Genomic DNA, 21,381 nt, shown 5'->3' on the forward strand with positions numbered 1-21,381 from the left:
GACTGCTTTACAATGGAAGTCCTGACTGCAGTCTCTGTAATTAAAAACAAACTTGCCTTGTATTTAGCAGGGAACATAATTAAGAAGAAATTAAAAGAAATGCATAATTTACGGAAGATAAAACAGCGACTTTTAATGGAAAAATATATATATTTTTTTTAATTTTCAGCTCATCTCCATAAAGAAAATGAATGCTGCCACAATACAATACATGTTTTCTGACTAAATGCTTGTTATTTGGTTTCAAGTATTTCAACTTTCCTTACTGATGAAACAGTTGACAAAAAGCCAACAAAAAAAAAACAAAAAAGATAAAGCCCGACCCCTCCAAAAATTTTAACTGCTACTGACACTCTGGTTTGGGATTGCAAAATGCATGCTGACTACAAACGGAGGCATTTATAACTGAATGAAACCTTACATATAGACATCTACATATTTTTGTCAAATTCTCAATTTCTCATTACAAACTGACAAAACAGCAGCAATGATGGCACATGAAGGGGCACACTAACTGCAGTAATATCTAAGTTTTGAAACTTGTGATATAGCCAGGGGATCAGTACTCACATTAATTAATAATAATTCATTTAAAATGAGTGTAAATATGATCTATTTTTTCTTACACTGTGCTGATGTTTATCGTACATAAGTCATCATTCTGTCACTCTATCATTTATTTTGGGATTGCTGCCTCATCCTCTCCTTCTGAGAATTTTTTTATTTTTTGAAAAGCAGAAGAGTTGATAGGTCTTGAGGGTAAAAACATAAACATTCTTTTGTTCCTTCACATAAACCTATCAAAAGGAAGTGAGGAAATTTGACTGAATAATAATGTGTTTAAATAAATTATTAATCATTTTTTGATAATTAAATAACACAAGAAAAGTCCTGTCCAATGTAGTCTGTTTAATATAGAAGAAAATGCTAACTCGTATCCATAATTAGCAGTGTGTTTTAAAGTAAAGTTATTTAATATGAGATGTGACTAAATGTGACAGAAACGTTTGAATTAGATAATCAGGTTCACACTGCACAAAATAATACAATCCAAAAAAAGCAATAAATAAATAATAAATATATTAACTAGCATGCTAGCGGAGGGAGCGTGTGTTTTTGAAAAATAACTTTTTTCCGTTTTCATTCATCGATCAGAAATACAGCTACTAAAAAGGCAATCACACTTTTGTGCACGAAAATAATCATAATACAAAAACAAATCACCCAAGCATAAGGAACATTTCTTTGATCCAAATCCCAATGGACTTAAACTTGTGCCAAAAGTATTGAAAGTAACTTTTGAAGAAATTAACAAAAAAAACAGAAATATACCGTTCACCATTCAGGCAAATTCAGGCAAAGGTTAATAGCACTTTACTCTCATTGGCTACTGCTACTTGGTTCAACAGCTTCCAGAAGAAGACTCAAGTGAAGATACAGTGCAATTTGAATTGGCTAGTGCTAGATGTTCAGTACCCTCTGGCACAAATAGAATTCCAATAATATCTAGAACACGCACCATGTCTGCAATGTAACAACTCTGTTTAGCAGCTCACATCTACAGAAAATGCTTGAAAAACCAATCCAGAGACGAATCACTTTAGAATCGAAGGGTTTTCATTGTCACTGTGCAACAGTACAATGAAGTTTAAAGTGCAATACCTGATTAACTGGAAGCAGACTGAGATCTGCTCAGACAAGCAGTTATTTTAGTCCACACAAGGGTGCAATTGCTGTGATCTGACCTGACTGAACGAACCATGCCAAAGAGGACAATGCACCAGGGTTCAATTCAAACTAATGCTGCATATGCGAATATGCCAAGATTTAAATGCCATTATACAAACATTCGGAATGTACATTTAATAATTGCAAGTCAGTTGAATGCCACAATCCTCCATTTTACAGAATAGCACTTTACATCCCACTGTCTATGATGAATCACCTAACCTGTCTGGAGACCTTTATTTCATGCCAGATTATAATGCCTTTGACCATCACTATGTAAAGACTCATGACAGATGAGAGTTGGCAGAAATGATGAAGTGCTCTGAGCCTGCGGTTCTGCTTCTCTGTTGGTCAGTCAAATTTGCATATAAACTACTTTCTTTTTTCCCTTACCAAAAGCCACGGGCTGCCAGTGTTTACTGAAAAAGTTTATGCAGCCAAAAGCTGTTCTTGGACACAAAGTAATTCCATACAGCTGTAAAATGGAGTTTTGATTTTCAATGCATTTACACTCGACTGTAAAATGTTTCTAATTTCCACCAGTTTTACGTGTTTTTTTGTATCTTTACAGAAATAACTCATTCACATGGAAATGAAAGTAAATATGTTTTCTTTAAATAAAAAAGTCTAAGTGTATTATAATTATTCCAAACATGGGGAAGGCTTAACTATCTACTACCAGAGAAAAAACATTTATATATAATAATATTTATATATATGATAATATTGTGGCAGTGGGGGCGTGGTAAAGTGACGGTTTGTGAGCAGTAAGGATCACACACCTGTGGGTGGTTTTTTACTAATTAGTGTTCCCTGTTACTCACAGCATCTGAGGCAACGCCCCCTGCTGCCACAAACAACAATAAATAAAACAACATCAACATTTACATAAAATTAAACATAGTTAAACCTTCGTACATTTTAGCATTACTGGCAGCTAAACACATAATGTCAAGTGCAGCTAAAAGAAACACTATTTTGCCGGCAAGTATGCACATATTAAGTACACTGTTTTGCAAGAAATATGTGGACAACTTACAAAATTGAATATTGTACAGAATGTTTTTATATGTTGTAGCACATTTCTTTTCCTTAATTGGAACTAAGAGGCCCAAATCAAGCTCCATGAAGACATGGCTTGAGAAAGCTGGAGTGGAACAGTCAAGTGTTGTGCATAGAGGCTGACCTCAACCTTACTGAACACCTTTGAGATGAACTGAAACAATGACTGTAAACCAGAGCTGGTGTGAACTGACATTACCCATACTCAAATCTCCACAGACATAATCCAAAATCTAGCAGAAAGCCTTTTTAGAAAAGTGTCGGTTATTATAACAGCACTGTTATGGGTCAAAATACCATTAGACATACAGTGCATAAGCTGCCGTCCTTTTATAAATGTTATGTTAACCATTTAACTGGTGTTCTAACAAAAGCAGGAGCAACATCTAATGTCTTTTGGCTGACCCTCAATGACTCTCAAGTGATTTCTCAGCTGCAAAAAAAACCCATAATGCAATTTAAACACAAAGAATTACTGTGGTTTACAAATGCAACAGTGACATTATTGCAGTTAAATAAAGCATAAAATGAGCAATGTTGTTTGGCAAAACATCTGTACAGGTGTTCAGCATCTGTCAGGCTTTGGTTGTGGTGATTAATGTAGCCTGCAGCATTACTAAGTCACATAGCTGTGGAGTAGACTACAAAAACAAAAGTAATGACATTTTCTTTCTAAAAAAAGATTTATTTTCACTGATTCTAAGTTAAGTAAAAAAAGATTACCTCAATTATTCCTATTATCAATTATTCACCATGAGATGATTCACTTGTTCAGTTAATGGTGTTTTTCTATTTAACAGTGCAGCAATGTTTATTAGAAAGCTCAAAGCCGGCATGTCCACATGCTGTGGTCAATCTTATTTAAATACACTTTTTATTAAAAAGTCTAATGAGAAACCGTCGATGTACTGCAAGTTTAATAAAAGACACGAATGTTTAGACTGAAACACCTCAAACGGCTGTGAGCTGTTAGGTAAAAAGTCAAAGGGATCAGGAAAAACAATTCTCCCAAGACCTAGAGAGGAGAAGGCTGACCTTTTGCAGAGCTGCAGAAAGAAAACGCAGCAACGTATTTGAAGAAACCATTACCCACACTGAAACCATAATATTGAAATGGAAGGAAAGTAGACATAAAGGGCAGAGCTGGTGATTGAAGTCTAAAAGGAACATCAATATTTACACAGGGAAATCACCTTGCAAACAGGTACTGCAGTTAATACTCACCATTAATTCAAGAAAAAAAAAAAAACAATCAGGGGAGTAGTAAATGCTGGTATAAAAATGCCTCAGATAGATAAAAATGCAATTGGGCAGCTTTAATTAGTGTAAGCTTAAAAGAGTGTGAATGAGTGTAAGGCAGAGAGATTCGAAATGTGAATCAAAAACAGAGTCAAAAACATGCACAGGGTCAGGTGATTTTTAAACAGCATAAACAGGACAACAGACTAAAAGCTAGAGCAAACAGCACGTATACAGTACTTCGCAAAAAGTAAGTGTATGAAAATCCTGTGTGTGTTATTGGAAACAGGTCCTTTTTTTAAATTAAAAGCTTTTAAATTTTTTTTTTTTAAATTAAAAGTAACTAATAGCAGACTAGTGTGTATAGTTTTGGTGCAGTTTACATGTTGTAATTCAAACATTTTAGGAATCAGGTTTTGGCTATGACAAAGCGTAAAATTATGTTTTCTTTATTACTTGATGTCAGATGCTTGACAATGCAACATAAAAAAACAAGCCATTTGAAGAAAAAAGGCAAAGAAAGCCATACAAAGAAAATGCAAAAAAAGTCAGACTGACCACTGCTGTTACGACTCTTCCGGTTGGCTTTGCCCCCCAAAAGCATCTTCAGGCTGTTCCTAAACATAATGCCAATGGATGGGTAGATCTAGTGCAATACCTGTACACAGAGAAGAAGGAAGGGAGTGTAATAGAGAGAGAGAGAGAGAGAGAGAGAGAGAGAGAGAGAGAGAGAGAGAGAGAAATAAATACGTATAATTTGGCAGCTAAGATGAAACTACTTTTATTTTTGATTCTTTAGTAAATTTGCTCTTGTTGGTTAAGAGTGAGTAAATTATATACTTATAGATGTCCATCCCAGCATGAAAGAATTGTATTGTTGTATTGAATGTTCCACTGCACTTGAATACAACATTCACACTGTGGTGTAACCTGCACTGAGCAAGCATTTACAAATACTCATGTCAGTAATCCAAAAAGGGTTTTTCCCTACTTTTTTATACACAAAGCACAAAAATTATAGTGCCTCTACATATAAAAGATGGTTTTGGTTTTAATTTTGGGAAGCATTTTGAGCTCTATTTTTGGACCCGATTTTGTAGATGTCTACTCTGTACCCTTTTTTTTGTTCTATCATGGTAACACTTTTATTTTTCTCTACTTTACAATATATTGGAATTTTTAACTGGTTTAAATTTGTCTCTGCACTGGGGTTCACACCCCACCTATGGGGCACACATAGCTGGGTCGAGCCCAGACCTGAATGCAGCCTGGATGGAGCTGTGCAATGTTCTTTGTGCTCAAGTAGAGTGGCAGCTCAGTGGTTCATGAAGGTCATGAATTCAAGCTGTGACTCCTTGTGCAAGGCCCTCAACCCTCAACCCCATCTTTATTTGTATTAATAAAATAATTAACATAACTCGAGATGAATGAGAAAAAGTCACTCGGTTCTACCAAATACTTTTGGTAGCAAAAAAAAATTTGCTGGTTCTTTAGGTACATTATATGGACAGACATTTGTGGACACCTGACATTAAGATTTGTATCTGACCACTCTTCTGGAAAGGTGTTCGGCTAGATTTTCGAGTGTGCTTGTACCTTCATGGAGTACACGGTACACGCAACCGATTTGTGCTTATTCGGCTATAAAAGTGTTAGTTAAACTAGATTGTGATGTAGTGTGAGCAGGCTTGCAGAGCAGTTTCACTGTTACAATTTATCCCAAAAGTGTTCAGTAGGGTTGAGGTCAGATCTCTGTAGCAAACCACTCTTCCACTCCAACCAATGTCAACCATACCCTTCATGAAGTACACGGTACATGCAACCGATGTGTTGTTTGCTTAGCTTGGGAGCATGCTTAGTTGGTTTTAGAGAAGTCAACTATTAGCATTTTTAGCCGTGTGGCTATTCGAACCCGGCTGCTGGCCAAGCTCCCGTTCACCGGGGAAAGCACTCTCAGTAGGCTTCAATGGCTGCAGGGCATTGCTCCAGCCACTGGGGGTGGGTCGGAGGCCAGCCCCGAGGGGCTAGTTCCCTTGAGGAATTTTCTGACGGCCTGGGGAATTCTGCTGGACTTCTTCTGGTGTCTCAGTGGGTCCTGCGTACTATAGAGAGGGGCTACCCGATTCAGTTCGGGTCCTCTCCTCCCCGGTTTAACGTTGTGTGTCCCACCATGTCGAGACCCAAGCAGGCTCTGGTCCTGGAACGGAAGGTGCGTGCTTTCCTGAGGAAAGGGGCCATCGAGATGGAACTTTAGAGAACCACCTTCCTGGGCATGGTGTGGGACTGGACCAGGTTGTTAGCATGGTTGTCTCCCGCCCGGATCAAAGTTATCCTCACTGCAGTCGGGAGAGTAAGAGAAGGCCAGTCACTCACTGTGAAGCAGTTCCAGAGGCTGCTGGGTCTCATGGAGGCAGCATACAATCTGATTCCACTTGGCCTCCTCCATATGAAACCCCTCCAGTGGTGGCTCCAGGACAAAGAGTTCTCCTAGAAGGGCAATCGACACAATACCATCAAGATCTCATGGCATGCCCTTTGAGCCTTGGATGTGTGGAGAGAACCGATGTGCCTGTCCCAGGGCCCCGTCTTGGGAACTCCTTTTCATCGCGTAATGCTAACAACGGACGCAACCCTCACGAGGTGGGGAGCGGTCATGAGCGAAACACTTCCTCCTAGACCTGAGGGGCTGCCATGTGTTGGTTCACACGTACAATACAGCGGTGGTCTCATATATCAACCACCTCCGTTCTCGCCCCTTATACAAGCTGGCGTGACGGGTCCTCCTGTGGTCCCAGGGACACGACCCAGAGTGGCCATTGTGTTGGCGGCTCTATCCGACCCCCCCTTCGAGCCCCTGGCCAAAGTGGCTCTTAGGTACCTGTCTGTGAAGAACGCTTTCCTCTTGGCAATTTCCTCCCTGAAGAGGGTCGAGGAACTGCAGGCTCTTTTCATGGCCCCGTCTCGCCTGGAATTTGCCCCTGGCATGGCCAGTGCCTTTCTCTACCCGAAACCTGGGTACGTATCTAAGGTGTCTACAACTCCCTTATGACTTGTGTTGCAGGCATTCTGCCCTCCTCCGTTCCTAGCCCCCGACCAGGAGAAGCAAAACTGGCTGTATGTGTATCCAGGACGAATCCGTTGAGAAAGTCGGAGCAGTTGTTTGTCTGCTATGGCCCTAACAGGAAGGGATTCCCTGCCAATAAGCATACTCTCAGCAGGTGGGTAGTGGATGCTATCTCATCATCTTATCAGTCCTCTGGTCTCCCCGCTCTGCTCGGGGTCAAGGTTCACTCCATTCGGAGACTCCGCTGGAGTCTCGCTCCAGGACATCTGCGACGCTGCGGGCTGGTCCACCCCGCTGACCTTCATCAGATTTTATGACCTCAACCTCAGAGCCACTCCGGGCTCCTCTGTCCTACATCCTGGTTGTGAGGCTTTCACACACTAGGCAGGGTCTGGTCAGTGTGTCATGATTGGACGCAGCTTGAGTTCCCGAATGGGGAACGTCTCTAGGTTACGTATGTAACCCTAGTTCCCCAAGGGAACGAGACACTGCGTCCCAGGGCCCCACTCCCAGCTTCCCTGCAGCGCTTACCTTCTCTCTTTTTGCAGAAGCTAATGTCGCTACCACCATTTTGTAGCTCCTGGTTGACTTGCCTATTGGCCAGATTTCCCACGTGGTTCAGAGCGTGGACAATGCAAGGCGTTCCCAAAGCGTTGAGACGCGTTGAGTCTCGTTCCCTCGGGGAACTAGGGTTACATACGTAACCTAGAGACAATCTTCATGGACGATCCAACAGTATCGTGACGCTTGCCCTAGCTAGCTAATTCTGTTTCTGAGAAATAATGAAAAGCATAAATGAAGGTAACAAAATATATAATACCATATAACATTAGTTTAATGCAAAAAGTAGGTATATTATATTATATTATATTATATTATATTATATTATATTATATTATATTATATTATATTATATTATATTATAGGTATATTATATAACAGTGACAGTGAAAACATTTAGCGTTTAATTACACTGGAGTAGTAGTCTACCCTGATTCAAAGAAGTCCAGTTACTTTCTATTTTCGCACATTTTTTGACAAATCTCTCTCTCTCTCTCTCTCTCTCTCTCTCACACACACACATACAGACACACACACTCACACACACAAACACACATACACACACACTCTGCATACAGGTGACTTTTTACTGTCAAATCATTCAGGCACGAGAAATTTCTAACAAAAGTCGACGAACCGTTCAATCTAGTGCCCCAGTCCAATTATAGCCACATGTGTCCTCTCATAATGCTAGTATGTATCTTTTCATCCGAAAACTTTCTTTTTCTTTTTAATTGGCTCATCAGCGAAGACACTGGAGGTATGATTATTAACCCTGCTCCTTGGCTGTCAACACTTTCTACGCCTTGGTGAACGTCGAACCTAGCAACTGCATGTTTAAAACAAATTTGCGCTCCTCTTAGAAGCCATTAGAGCTTAGAGCACAACAACGTGATTAGCGGCTACAGAAAGAAGCAAAAACAACATTTGCATACAGTAACAGGGTTCAGAGAGACATGGAATGGAAGAGCAAAGGACTGCGACAGCTGGCAACGTGAGGCCTTCAAGCTTTTTTGAGGTGTCAAACTATGCCAGTGAGCTGAGGAACATGCGAGGCAATTTGTAATGAGTTATGAAGTTTGGAAAGAAAGCCAGAAAAAAGGGTGAAAACGTAAGAATCTCCACATAGTATGAAATTATTAATAGGTAGATAACATTGAGGGAATCTCCAGTGAGTGATTGTAGAACATACTAGTAAAATAAAAAAATATTTGGGCAAAAATCCAGGGTGTTAAATAATGTTGCACAAAAAAAAAAAAAAATCGAATAATACATTAAATAATAAAATGAAATATAATCTATAAAAATCATAAAATAAATTATACAATTGAAGTACCAATACATAAAAATCCTACAAATTCCATCTCATCCTATCAATCACTCATGCAGTGAGAAGCTCCACTCAAACTCACACACCCAATCGAACTTGAATCCAAAAACCAAGCACATGTGCCCACTAGATGCAAAATTAAACCAATTTGAGAATGTTAGACTGGAATTATGAATCATTAGACAATACTATAATTATGGCTGTGGAACGTTCATGCTTTCTCCATCCACACTCAATTAAAGCGATCAGTTAATTACATCAGATGCTTCAAAAGGTCCATCAACTCAATTAATTAATCAGTTGCTTTTCAAACCATTTACAAGCTTTACAGCCCAATTTATCTTTGAGAGGTTTTGGGCTTTTAGGGTTGCACTCAGTGAGCATTAAATCAGCTTGGAAAGGTGCCAATTTATATCAACACCTAATAAACCTTGTTATGAAACACTAGAAATTATTGTGGAGATGTCAAAAACTGTTTGCTTTCAGGTTTTATTTCCAAAATAATACAAAATTATTTTACCTTGTTTCATTATATTAATTATATTAAATTACAGCAGTGCTTGAATTTTCTTTTTTTAAATATATATATATATATATATATATATATATATATATATATATACACACAAATGTGTGTCATGTAAACATAGAAAGGCAGGGTTGAGTTGATTAAAATGAAAACCAAAATATTATAAAGGTAAGCATGAACACTCAATTCACCCAGTGCTTCACACATTAGAGCTGGCATGCAAACTTTTATTATACCTGAATTTAAGATTTGCATGTCTCCACATTTAATCCCTATTAGCTTTTATAATAACCTCCACTCTTCAGTTTCACTAGATTTTGAAGGCTGGATTTGGCTCATTCAGCCACAAAGTTGTTAGTAAAGTCAGGCACTAATGTAGGGTGAGGAGGCCTGGGTGCAGTTAGAGGTAAGGAGAGATCCCATGTAAATCATTATGGAGCGTGCTTTATGCACAGGGGTATTGTTGTGCTGGAACATGTTTGGGTTTCCTAGTTCAACTAAAGGGAAAATTAAATTCTATCATTTTTAAAGACATCCTATACAATTGTGTGCCTCCATAATTTTTTTCATATAGTGTATGTAGTGTTGCTGCCTTACAGCTCAGTCCTGAGCTCAGTTTACTCTCTATATAGAGTTTGCCAGGTTCTCCCTATTGTGTGTGAAGTCCCACTTCCAGAAACTTAAAAATTCTAAGTTCCCTTTCAGAAACTCAAACTGAGTCGCAAAGTTTGGGGACACTTCCACGTTGTCCACATTCTGAATCACGTGTCTAATCCAGCCAATGGAGAGATGCGACGTCACCGGCGGTGGCAATGTAGCTGCATGTCCATGTGGACCCTCCGCTCCCGGAGAACGCTCTTTGAGGAGCGCACTTTTCCTCACGGCTCTGGCCCTGCTGGTGCTGAGGCAAAGCGTCATCAGATGTCATGGGGCTCGCAAGCAGACCTGGCAGAGGGCTTGGAGATGGGCATGCCCCTTTCTACCACCTCATCTGCCTGGTCTAGCACTCGCTCCCTGGTTTGGAAGCATGCCGTTTTTGGCGGTTTCTTCCCCCAGTAGAAGCAGCATTGTGCACCTTCTTTCTTCCTCCGAGGAGAGGAAAATTATGGAGACCAGCAAGCCCACAGACTCATTCCAGCTTGTGCTGTACAAAGAGCTCCTGGAGGTAGTGACTCATGCTGTTTGAATAAGTTGGTTTGAAAGCTTGAATTGGCTTAGCCAGAAGAGAAGCAGAAGCAGCACCCACCGAGTAAGCAGGATAAATGCTTTTCTACGCACTAAAGCACTACCTTCACGTCGTGGTCTGCCTTTTATCCCAAATCTGCCCACTGAGGTGTCTAGATCCGGGGACAGCCGTAATGCGGCCCGCCACTTTACCTTGAATGTCTCGCTGTATGTGAAAGTGGTGGGAATGAAAGAGAGTGGTTATGGGGAAATGCCTCAGGTTAAAGAGACACTGGCTGCCTGGCTGTCTATCCCTGAGTGTAGCAGCGTCCCTTAAGGCCCCGGCTCTGCCCACCAAGCTGTTGCGATTGACTTCGGCTTGGTAGGCAAGGCTTACATGGCAGCAGGTCAGGCTGCGGTTTGCCTCCACACTATGGCTGTGTTGCAGGCATGCCAGGCTGCTGCCATGAATGAGGGATTTGGCTCTGGGGCTGAGGATGTTAAGGAGCTAGGTGACCTAATAGCTAGGTCAGGTGACCTAGCTATTAGGGCCACCGAAGAAACGGCCAAGGCTGTAGGGCGGTCCATGTCAGCTCTAGTATTATACTCACTTCTGGGATATAGTTTTTAGTTTGTATAGTTTTTACAGTCTTCTTGTACAGTACTGTATAATCAAGTATACAGTAGGTTTACTGGTCGGCCCTATATAGGGTTTTGTGTCTTGTCTTGTGGCGTCTGTCTGCACTGTCTGTCTGCACTGTTTGCACCAGGTTGCACTCGATGCACTTTATGTAACTTGTGTTGTAGCTCTATGTTGTTTTGTTTGTTGTTGTTTAGTGTAGCACCAGGGTTCTGGAGAAACATTGTCTCGTTTTTACTGTGTACTGTGTACCACTGTGTATAGTAGAAATGACAATAAAAGCCTCTTGACTTGACTCCTGACAGGGACAGGGCCTTCCTGCTAAATGCCCCGATGGTTTTTTTATGTTCCTGTCTCAGTGCCTGTGTGAGACTTGGCCTTCGTGCTGGAGGTACTGTCAAAGCCCCCCTTCAAGCTATTTGCCAAGGTGGCCCTTAGATTTTGTCAGTTAAGACTGCCTTTCTTCTGGCTATATCCTTCCTGAAGAGGGTCAATGACCTACAGGCTCTCCCTGTGGCGCCGTCCCTGCTAGAGTTCACTCCTGGCATGGTCAGTGCCTTTCTTACCACAGACCAGGGTATGTACCTAAGGTGCCCTAAGTTCCATCATGACCTGTCTTTCTGCAGGCATTCTATCCTCCTTCTTTTTAAGGCCCTGACTAGGAGAAGCTAAACTGTCCACAGGACAGAACTGTGGAAAAAGCTGTTTGTCTGCTAGGGCTCTAAGGGCACCTACAGGCTCCCTGCCAACAAGCAGACTCTCAGTAGGTGGATTGTGGATGCCATATCATCTTCTTATGAGTCCTCTGGTCTCCCCACTCCCTTCGGGTTCAATGTTTACTTCACTCTGAGTGTGGAAGCCTTCACGGCCAGGTCCGCTGAAATCCCACTCCAGGACATTTGCAACGCTTGCTGGCTGGTCCACCTCACCAACCTTCGTCGGGTTCTATAACCTTGACCTTCTTGCTCCTCTGTCCTGCACTCTGGCTGTGCTCTTACACACTAAGTAGGAACTGGTCAAGCTCCTTGAACGGGAACGTCTCTAGTTTACGTATATAACCCTAGTTCCCTGAGGGAACGAGATGCTGTGTCTCCAAGCCACACCCCCTGCATCTCTGCCACGCTTCCTTCTTCTTTCCTTCTTCTTTTTTATTTCTTAAATACCATTCTAAATTTTTTCAAGATTTTATATAAACACAAACCTTTATTGTTTTCCCCCTTATTTCAAAGTCACAGAATATTTAGAGGTCAGGGAGTCTGCCCTTTAAATATTTGGGTTCATGGTTCGTCTTACTGTGATTGACAGGGCAGAAAAAATGCTATCCCTTTCACACAGAGAGAACAGAAAACTTTGCCAACTCCCTTGACTCCCAGCCACCAAGCATCTCCTGAGAATACTGTTCTGTTACCCCACTTGGGAATGCTTAACAACAGGCTCATGCTTTTTGGTTTTATATATGTACACAGTGCTGTTTCTCACACTGTATAATTAAATTAAAATGCTTCAATGGAACCTGTTTTTGAACATCTGCTTGACTTTGTGTGTACCCAGCAGCATGACAAGGAAGATCCACTGCACTGCTGCTTATTGAAAATGTACTGTACTGAATGTAGTCAAGGGGAGGCAATCAGTTATCAGGATGAACAGGAATTAATCTCCTCAATGAAGCACAGACACAGCAGGTAAAATTATATGATGTTTACTGATGTTTACTTATTTTTTTAGGGCAAATTTTAAAATGATTTACCTTTAAATGCAATTAAAAATAATCACAGAAAGCACAGGATTTTATAAAATATTGTAACCACAGTTTGAAAAAGGCAAATTGACAAACTTTATTCAGTTAAAATGAAATGGCACTCAACCAAATGGGGTCTGAAAAAGTCAGCTTTTATTAGTGAGCTGAGCCAAATGATCTGGCTCACTGACAAGAGCCAGATTTTCCATGCTTTGAAGCAAGAGCTAATTCGCCACTAACAGACAGCAGTTCATTTGCATTGTGGGTAGTGTACAAAACCATTAACTAATGTGAAAATATGCGAATGTGCCAATGCAAGAACTTGTAAAACATTGTCCCAGAATTTCATTATATATGAATAATATATGTATAATAATATACATTTTCAACACCGAATTGAATGTGGAAAATTAATTAAGGGCATTTGAAAAAATATTTGGGTGGATTGGTCCTTAATTCAGAAAATGCCCAAACAGGCCATAGAAACTGCATTCAAGAAACACTTGGCCCTCTCTATTCAAGCAGAAATATATCAATATATCATCTGAGTGGTGACAAACATATATACAGTGGTTCCCTGGAACTCCCAGAGGCTACGTTCTAAGAGTATAGGAAATCCGCCAATTTTGGATGGTACCTTAGTGAATTCATCTAGACATTATGTCACTTTATAAATGTGTACAGTATTTGACCAAATATAAAAGTTTAAAATGTTATTCTTAACTTTCCTGAACATTCAGTCCCGCTGCGGATTTCTGTGCATTTTAAGATAAACCGCAACTTGCTGTTAGTTAGGTTCCAAATGAGAACCCGCAATTGACTGTACTCCCTATTTGGCTGAAATGCTGGTTGCAGTGTAAATGAAATTTTCTACCTTATACAATTCAGCATGAATGATAATATCATAAAGATTCTGGTCAAAAGTAAAGGTATAGGAGATGTCAGTACAGGGCACAGGTTCTATTTTAAGGCATGCCTTTAAAGCCTGGGGGACAGATGGAAAATCTAAATTGGCAAGAAAGCTGTGGAAATGGCAGATGCATATCTTTTGTGTATAAGACTTAATTACCAGACTGATATCCTGAAGCAGTCCCCAGTTTGTGGACTGGCAATTTACATTATTTGGAACAATAGCAGTTGATTTGTTCGGTGAACAAATTCACTGTGAACTGTGGTTTATAGGTAGGGCAAATTGCACAGATCTCACAGACTAAACAACCAGTGTTGCTGATAGCCCCATTTTGACAGTAGAACAGGCCACTGTGGAACTGCAGAACACACTCTGGTTTCTGGATGTGACCCCAGTTTGCTGGCATATTCACAAGGGATCCGACACACTTATGAGTGCACACACTTTATCTAACTTTATCTATTTAAGCAAGTGGAAATTAACCCTTAATTTTGGACTTTACGTTTCATATACTTCTAATAGTATAGTGAAATGATTTGCTTCACCTAACCCAGATTGTAAAGAAACTGAGACCAGAGCACAGGGTCAGCCATATTACTGCACCCCTAGAGCAAGGTTATGGGCTGCATTTAAGTGCCAAACATTTGCCTGTATCCTCCCTAACCTAGTACTTTAACCACTAAGACACTACTGCCCTTAAAAGTGAAAGCAGAAGCTTGACCACTGTACACACCAAATGCCCTTATAGATTTTTTTTTTTACTGTACCTTTACCTACATTGCTTGTGGAACAGAGGCAGCCAAAACATAGGCCTAGGTGGTCATGGTGTTTGAGCTCAAAACACTAGGGATGACACCAAATAGTCAAATATTTGATGATACCATAGGAGGAGCCTAATTCGACTACCAATTTTACAGTCAAATCTTCGCAAAGGTTTTATGTAACAAGGATCATGACATTTTGGTTATATGGGGTGCTCAATGTCTTACTTCACATAGAACTACCGGATTTCTCCCAATGCGTCAATATACAGCCTATTTTGATAATGTTGTACATAAAAACGTGAAAAGAAACAAGCCCCCCCAGTGTTTGATTTTTCACTTTCCCTGATCCATGAGCCACAGGAGCATCATGGTGGCAGGTATTTAAATATTTAACAATGTCTGAGATATTCTGTAAAGGTATAGTCTGTTTTAATTTCATTCTGTAAATTAATTTTTGATTGTTTTTCGGTGCATCAATGTTGCGCTGTACTTAAAGTGTGCTCGCACAGGAGATTTAGTCAATTTAATTTGATTTGCCTACATGTGAAATGCAAATCCTGTCTTCAGTGTGGCCTTTCTGCAGTTATTGAATTGTTATTTTTTTTTAGGTTTTTTGATCTGAAATATTTTTATAGATTTTATTTTCTATTTTTATGTAATGTTCTGTACATTGTGGCTTTAAAATGTTATGAGGAACAGTTTTCAGGACTAGTACCACAACTACTACAACTGTTTTACAACTCCAGGACCCGTACACACACAAGCACACACACATAGACATGGTTTAATTATCAGTCGAATATAGGCAAGACTTGATTATTCTGATTCGCCTATGTAAATCCTTAGTCGAGGACACCCTTACAAAACACATGCCTAGGTGGTCAAGATGATAGACCATCAATCCCAGCCAGTACATTATTATCCCGCAACTTAATAATTTTTTTTCCTTTTTCTAATTGCAACGTTTTCTTCGGTTTACCACCACGATAAAGGTTGCATCCTGCTCTGTCCAGCTTATCTAATAGCTAGTCTTGATTTCTAAGCAAGGATTTGAGTATTCAGCTGCTGAGAGCTTGTAATCACTTGTAATTTTTTTGCAAGCAAAATATATCTGTCCACTGAAGCAGCCAAGAACACATACTCTGTCATGGTCACATGTCACTCTCGTCTATCCTGCAGTCACACGTTTATGACGCAAATGTGTCGGCAATAAAGAATTTCATGTTAATCTTTTACGGTTCCCTTTAAAATAAAAATCTAACTTTAATCTAACAGCATTATGTATAATATATCCAATGCAATTATATGACAAGGATGCAGTATATTAGCAATAAACCTTTGAACGTGTCTCTTTGAAAGAAAACTAAATCAGCACTAATGTGGCGTTGTGACCTCAGCTTGACTCGCAAGCACTGGGGAAGCACATTACTCGCTTATGCTAATTTCATAATCATGCGTGAAAGTGTAAAGTATCAAGCTGACCAGCATGCATCAGAGACTTTGTGGTTAACAGATGAACTAACAATGATTGATAGGTTTTTGTTATTGGTATTTAGTCACAGTATTAGGTTTCTTCTATGCATTATCGCAAAATAAATGAGATGCTCATACAGAATAATCAGGCATTGAGGAGGGTTCATAAGGAAGTGCTCTCTCAAAAAGGAACTCAGAGCATGTCCAAGTCCACATTCACATTACAATGAAGTTCAGCTCTGCATTTGCTGAGAGGGAGGCAGTGGCTCAGCCCACTGATCTGCTGTATCATCTCTCTGCTGAACAGGAGCACACACTCCTACATGGGCCAAGAGCCATAACGATAAAATACATTAGACAGAGTGGAAATGCTGCCCATCAACAGAACTCTTGTTCTCTGTGTGTGTGTGTGTGTGTGTGTGTGTGTGTGTGTGTGTGTGTGTGTGTGTGTGTGTGTGTGTGTGTGTGTGTAAGTATCTATTCATAGATTAATAGACACATCTAGAGATTCAGTGGTGTCCTGCATGACGCCATGGCTATAGAAACCATCACAATAGAGAATCACATCATGCATCACATACAGTTGTCTAATACAGATAGAATGAAGCCTTTACTAAAATATGAAACCAATGAACAAAATTCAAAGTCTCCTTTCACTGCAGCTACAGCTGCACCACCTTATACATCATCACTAGCAGAGGCATCAAAATTAACCTAATAAAATGACCTTGGGTTTTTATTGCATTTTTCTATGCATTACTGTTTATATAGTCATTGAAAAGGAAGGCAAATTGTGTATTTTTTGCAAAAATTCTACAGGGAAAAAAAAGCAAAAGTATAAATGGTTCATGAAAAAAGCTTAACAACTGTTTTGGCTGACCTTCCCTCACGATGTCCAGGTTATCTTGGATAGTCTGTCTTGTAAATGTCCTTGTAAGTATATCTGAAACCAAATCCATTTGTTCTCCTCGGTCAGTTAAAATGGAATGAAAAAACAACTATTAAATCCACATGAATATATTTGAGCCTATGCGCTTTGCAGCAGATGTGGTTTAAGAGCTGTCTAGTGAGTACTCTGACCATCCAATCAAAGGATATGAAAATGATGTGTGTTTAGACGCCATCGAGTGGGCCTTGGAGAAATCGAGTTGTAATCTGATTGATTAAAGCAACAGCTTCAAGCAACATAGATTCTAATCAATAGTACGCCTGCAGTGGTTACAGTGCTGGCCTTACGGCAATTACCTTTGACCCTGGTAACGTGTGACGGCTGAAACCTGATTAGTTAGAAACTGGAACTTACTCCAAAATGTAGAACATCTGAAAGAAATGCTGTGGCATGAAGAGAATAGACTATTGGGAATACTTAAATACACTGACGGCCTGTTGAGTGATTGATGAGTGTGTGTTGGGGTGTGTGTAAATGTTTGTGTCTGTGTGTGTGAGTGTGTATATGTGTGTGTGTGTGTGTGTGTGTGTGTGTGTGTGTGTGTGTGTGTGTGTGTGTGTGTGTGAATACAAACAAATAACTGGAAGCTTTTTGCTTTCTTACCTGTTAATACTTATTTCTACAGTTTTATAACATTAAAAATGCTAGACTAATGAAAGCTACAAAAGCAGTATCCAAGAAGCATTGTAGAGCACATTAGCATTTTTATTACGTCTAATACTAAGGGAAAAGCACATTTATTATTTTGGCAGACAAAGTGGCTCATAAATGAGGCAGAATCCAATCCAAGTACTGAGTGGTTGAGGTCTTGATCATGAGAAAAGTGTCTTTCAGGCAGGAATTACTGGGAAATTTTAACCATTACACAAACCATTACTGCTGAGAGATCAATCAATAGAATTGTTTTGTCTAAAGTTCCTACAAAATTATTATATACATATTATATATTTAAAATATGTGTTTTTGGACAAGTCGGCTTGTCCAAAAAATAGATTTCAATGTTTTGTCTTTTCATAAAATAAACATCCTTCTTATTATTCTTTTCCAAATAAAAAAAAAATTAGATGCATTTTTTTGACATTATATAAATCATTGTGTTTTATTTAGCCCCACTCTATTGATGGAGGTTTGTGAGTAAGTCTAAATATTGTGATGCATATCATGTATCATAGTAATGCCTTCAATAATCATGACACAAGATTGACACATCACCCTCCCATGCATTAGATAAACACTTATAATAATATAAAATTTCCACCAAGTGACAAGAGGAAAAAATAAAGCCATGGCCAATCTTTAAACTAATGTAATAATGTAAAAATAAGCATCTGTTTATTCTCAGTGGAGACTGAAAAGTGTCTAAAACCATGGAAGTGGGCATCTGTTCTCTCAATTATCTGCAGTTTTTTTTGGGAGTAAGATGAATAATCAGGAGCACTGACAGCACCATGTTGACTTTAATTAATATTGAACAAGCAGCAGGAAAGATTAAGCACCATTGGCCTGATAGGCTCAATGTGTTAGTATTGAGTGTTTGAACTGGGCACTCGCATTATTGTCCACTGCCACAACATGGCTTAACTTCACTAATACATACATGTACCATTGCTGCTTTACACGGGTTACTGGTTCAATCTTGAGCTTGGGTTACTGCCCAGGTTTTTCTCTGCCCCCAAAAAAGATGGTCTGGATATGCTAAATTGTCGCTCTGTGTGAATTTGTGTATGCATGGAGCTGGTGCCCCGTATAGAGGGTATTCCTGTCCAATTTCCGTTGGTTTTAGTCTAAGCTCTAAACATCCCTCCAGCTACTGAAGACGAATTAATAATTTTATTCCTGATTTAATATTCAAGATAATGCTGCATATATAATCAGTTGAAGCATTCAGAAAAACTTTCGAATTGTAGGTGATCGTGACCCAGTCGTTACAATTACAATCAACCTTCATTGTTTTCAGACTCATAATAGATTGATGGTGCACACCAGTTCACATGTCTTTCGAAAGAGGAAGGGAATTCAAATGCCTGGTGCTGTATAAAATTTGGTTATTATTTGACCATCCTTCGTCTGTACAAACCAGATCGTTATGAGAAAAAATCATTATTGTGTGGGGGAACTGTAGGTTACATCACTGACTCTAGGCAGGTCTATTAGTATGCTGTAAGTGCCCTCTGTCTGCCTGATCAGACAGAGAGAGAATAAAAAAAAGAGCTAAAGTGTATAGGTGTGTGTGTGTGTGTGTGTGTGTGTGTGTGTGTGTGTGTGTGTGTGTGTGTCCTGTGTCCATGACAGGCATTCTAAGCGAGCAAATGAAGTTGTGATGCATGGCTGGGAGAGAGCTGTTTACTATAAGCGAAAGTAATCGACCTTGGCAGAGGGACTGCATTTGGTACTGAGATAAATGTATTTAATCCTACAATGATAATTTGCTTTAGTCACATTCTGGGCCATGCTAGAATCGAAATGCATTCTATAGTAGACTCTTATGCTCTGCTAGAATACCTATAGGTGTGTGTTTATATATTGCCCTTTTCAAAAGTATTGGGAAAGTAATGCCAACTATGCACTGAAGATTTTTGGGTTTGACATACAAAAAAGAGACAGATTAGAGAATCAGTCAGAATTTCAAACGTATGGATGTGTTTTCGATGATTACATTCATTATCGATTTTTTTTCGATTGTTTTTCGATTAGGTTGTTCAAGTTAGGGGTTAGCGTGATGGTAAGATAATGCAGCTGCTTGCGAAATGGCGGAATATATAGAGTCAACCAGCAGCAGGAAAAGTGTGCGTCCCAAGTCACGGATGAAGGCGAAACATCAGCTCAGTGAGCAAAAACTGTTTAAAAATCCTCATCATGTGACAATGGTACAGTTTAAGGAATAGCTATTGTATAAACTGTTTGTTTGCTAACTTCGGGATAATCGCACCGGATCTGTTCTGGAGTGACTCCCGAGCATCCGGTTGCGCGATCAGCTCGCTCACAACATAGTGATGGAATCAGTGCAAACAGTGAGAACAAACACTAAATCTAAAAGCAGCAAATAATAGCAGCAGAAAACCAATTACATTTTTATTCACTGTTGTGGTTTTCAGCGAATGATTATGCATTTGTACACCAATGCATAGTTTGAATCAAGCAATCACTACGGCATTTAACGTGATGTACTGCAGCTTTACGACATTCAAATGCTTGTTTTTAATGTTTGTATATTTAATTTATGCATATATCATTTAATTATTATACAAAATTTTATTTATTATATTCTAGATGCTTATATCTTCACAACTGAACAAAATGTTAAGGTTTTGTTAAACAAAAAGTGTCAAAACAATATTGTGTTATATTTTATATAGATTATTTTTAAGTATGGTTGTCAACTTGCCATCTGCAATTATCATTAAAAACAATAGAAATGTTGATTTATACAAATTGTTTCACCTTGTATACTCAAACGCTGTTTGTGTGTGTGTGTGTGTGTGTGTGTGTGTGTGTGTGTGTGTGTGTGTGTGTGTGTGTTTTACAGATAGAAACAATCCAGCATGAGTGAATTTGTTCAAGGAGAAATCCCCATGCACTCCTGAACAAGCAGCCACTATAAGCTTTAGAATGTTAAAATAAATGATAGTTAAACTCAATATGTGGCTTTTGCATTTTTTAAGTACACTTTTACACATACATACCCTAAATTAGGATTGTATATATTTATAATAAGCAAAACATCTCATTCTAAGATTATTTTTTTTTTAAATCAGATTAATCGGATTATTTAATCAGAAAAAGAATCCTATTAATTTCTCTCTCTTTTGAAGTGCTTTGTTGTGTGCTTAAAGTCATTGTCGTGCTGCATGATGAAGTTTTCCTAATCAGATTAGACGCATTCTTTTATAAAAACGTTATAAACAAAAGTTTTCTGTAGATTTCTGATTTTACTCTTTTGCTGCTAGTGAGCCTGTTCTAGAAGCAGCTATGCAAGCCTAAGACGTGATATTACCTCCATCCTGATTGAACAATGGTTTTATATTTTATTTTATTATGGCAACATTTTGCATTTTGCCATAATTTTATGGCATTATGTCTGCATTTCTTTTTACAAATTCCAGTCTGGCTATCTGTTTCAAACTGCTGATAAATAGTTTGCATCTTGTGTTATGGCCTTCATACAGTATATTGCCAAATGTTTTGTGGCCACCTGATCATAAGTATGCTATGTGCTTTTTGAGCATTGCA

The 21,381-nt window shown here is 39.2% G+C and overlaps 1 protein-coding gene across 5 annotated transcripts in view; it reads right to left on the bottom strand.

Annotated features, from left to right (window-relative positions):
• tanc2b (tetratricopeptide repeat, ankyrin repeat and coiled-coil containing 2b) overlaps positions 1-21,381 on the bottom strand; it is a 193,163-nt gene that overhangs the window by 123,248 nt on the left and 48,534 nt on the right. For 4 of the 5 annotated variants that reach the window (XM_046853996.1, XM_046853995.1, XM_046853993.1 and 1 more), the window contains exon 3: positions 4,588-4,687. The exons of the other annotated variant lie outside the window; for it this stretch is intronic. In XM_046853996.1, coding sequence (XP_046709952.1) covers positions 4,588-4,654 — 67 coding nt within the window. In that variant the 5' untranslated portion in view covers positions 4,655-4,687. The remainder of the gene's footprint in view (positions 1-4,587; positions 4,688-21,381) is intronic. 5 annotated transcript variants of the gene reach the window in all.

Source organism: Silurus meridionalis, chromosome 7, assembly GCF_014805685.1.
Source record: "Silurus meridionalis isolate SWU-2019-XX chromosome 7, ASM1480568v1, whole genome shotgun sequence".
Classification (NCBI taxonomy): Eukaryota; Metazoa; Chordata; class Actinopteri; order Siluriformes; family Siluridae; genus Silurus; species Silurus meridionalis.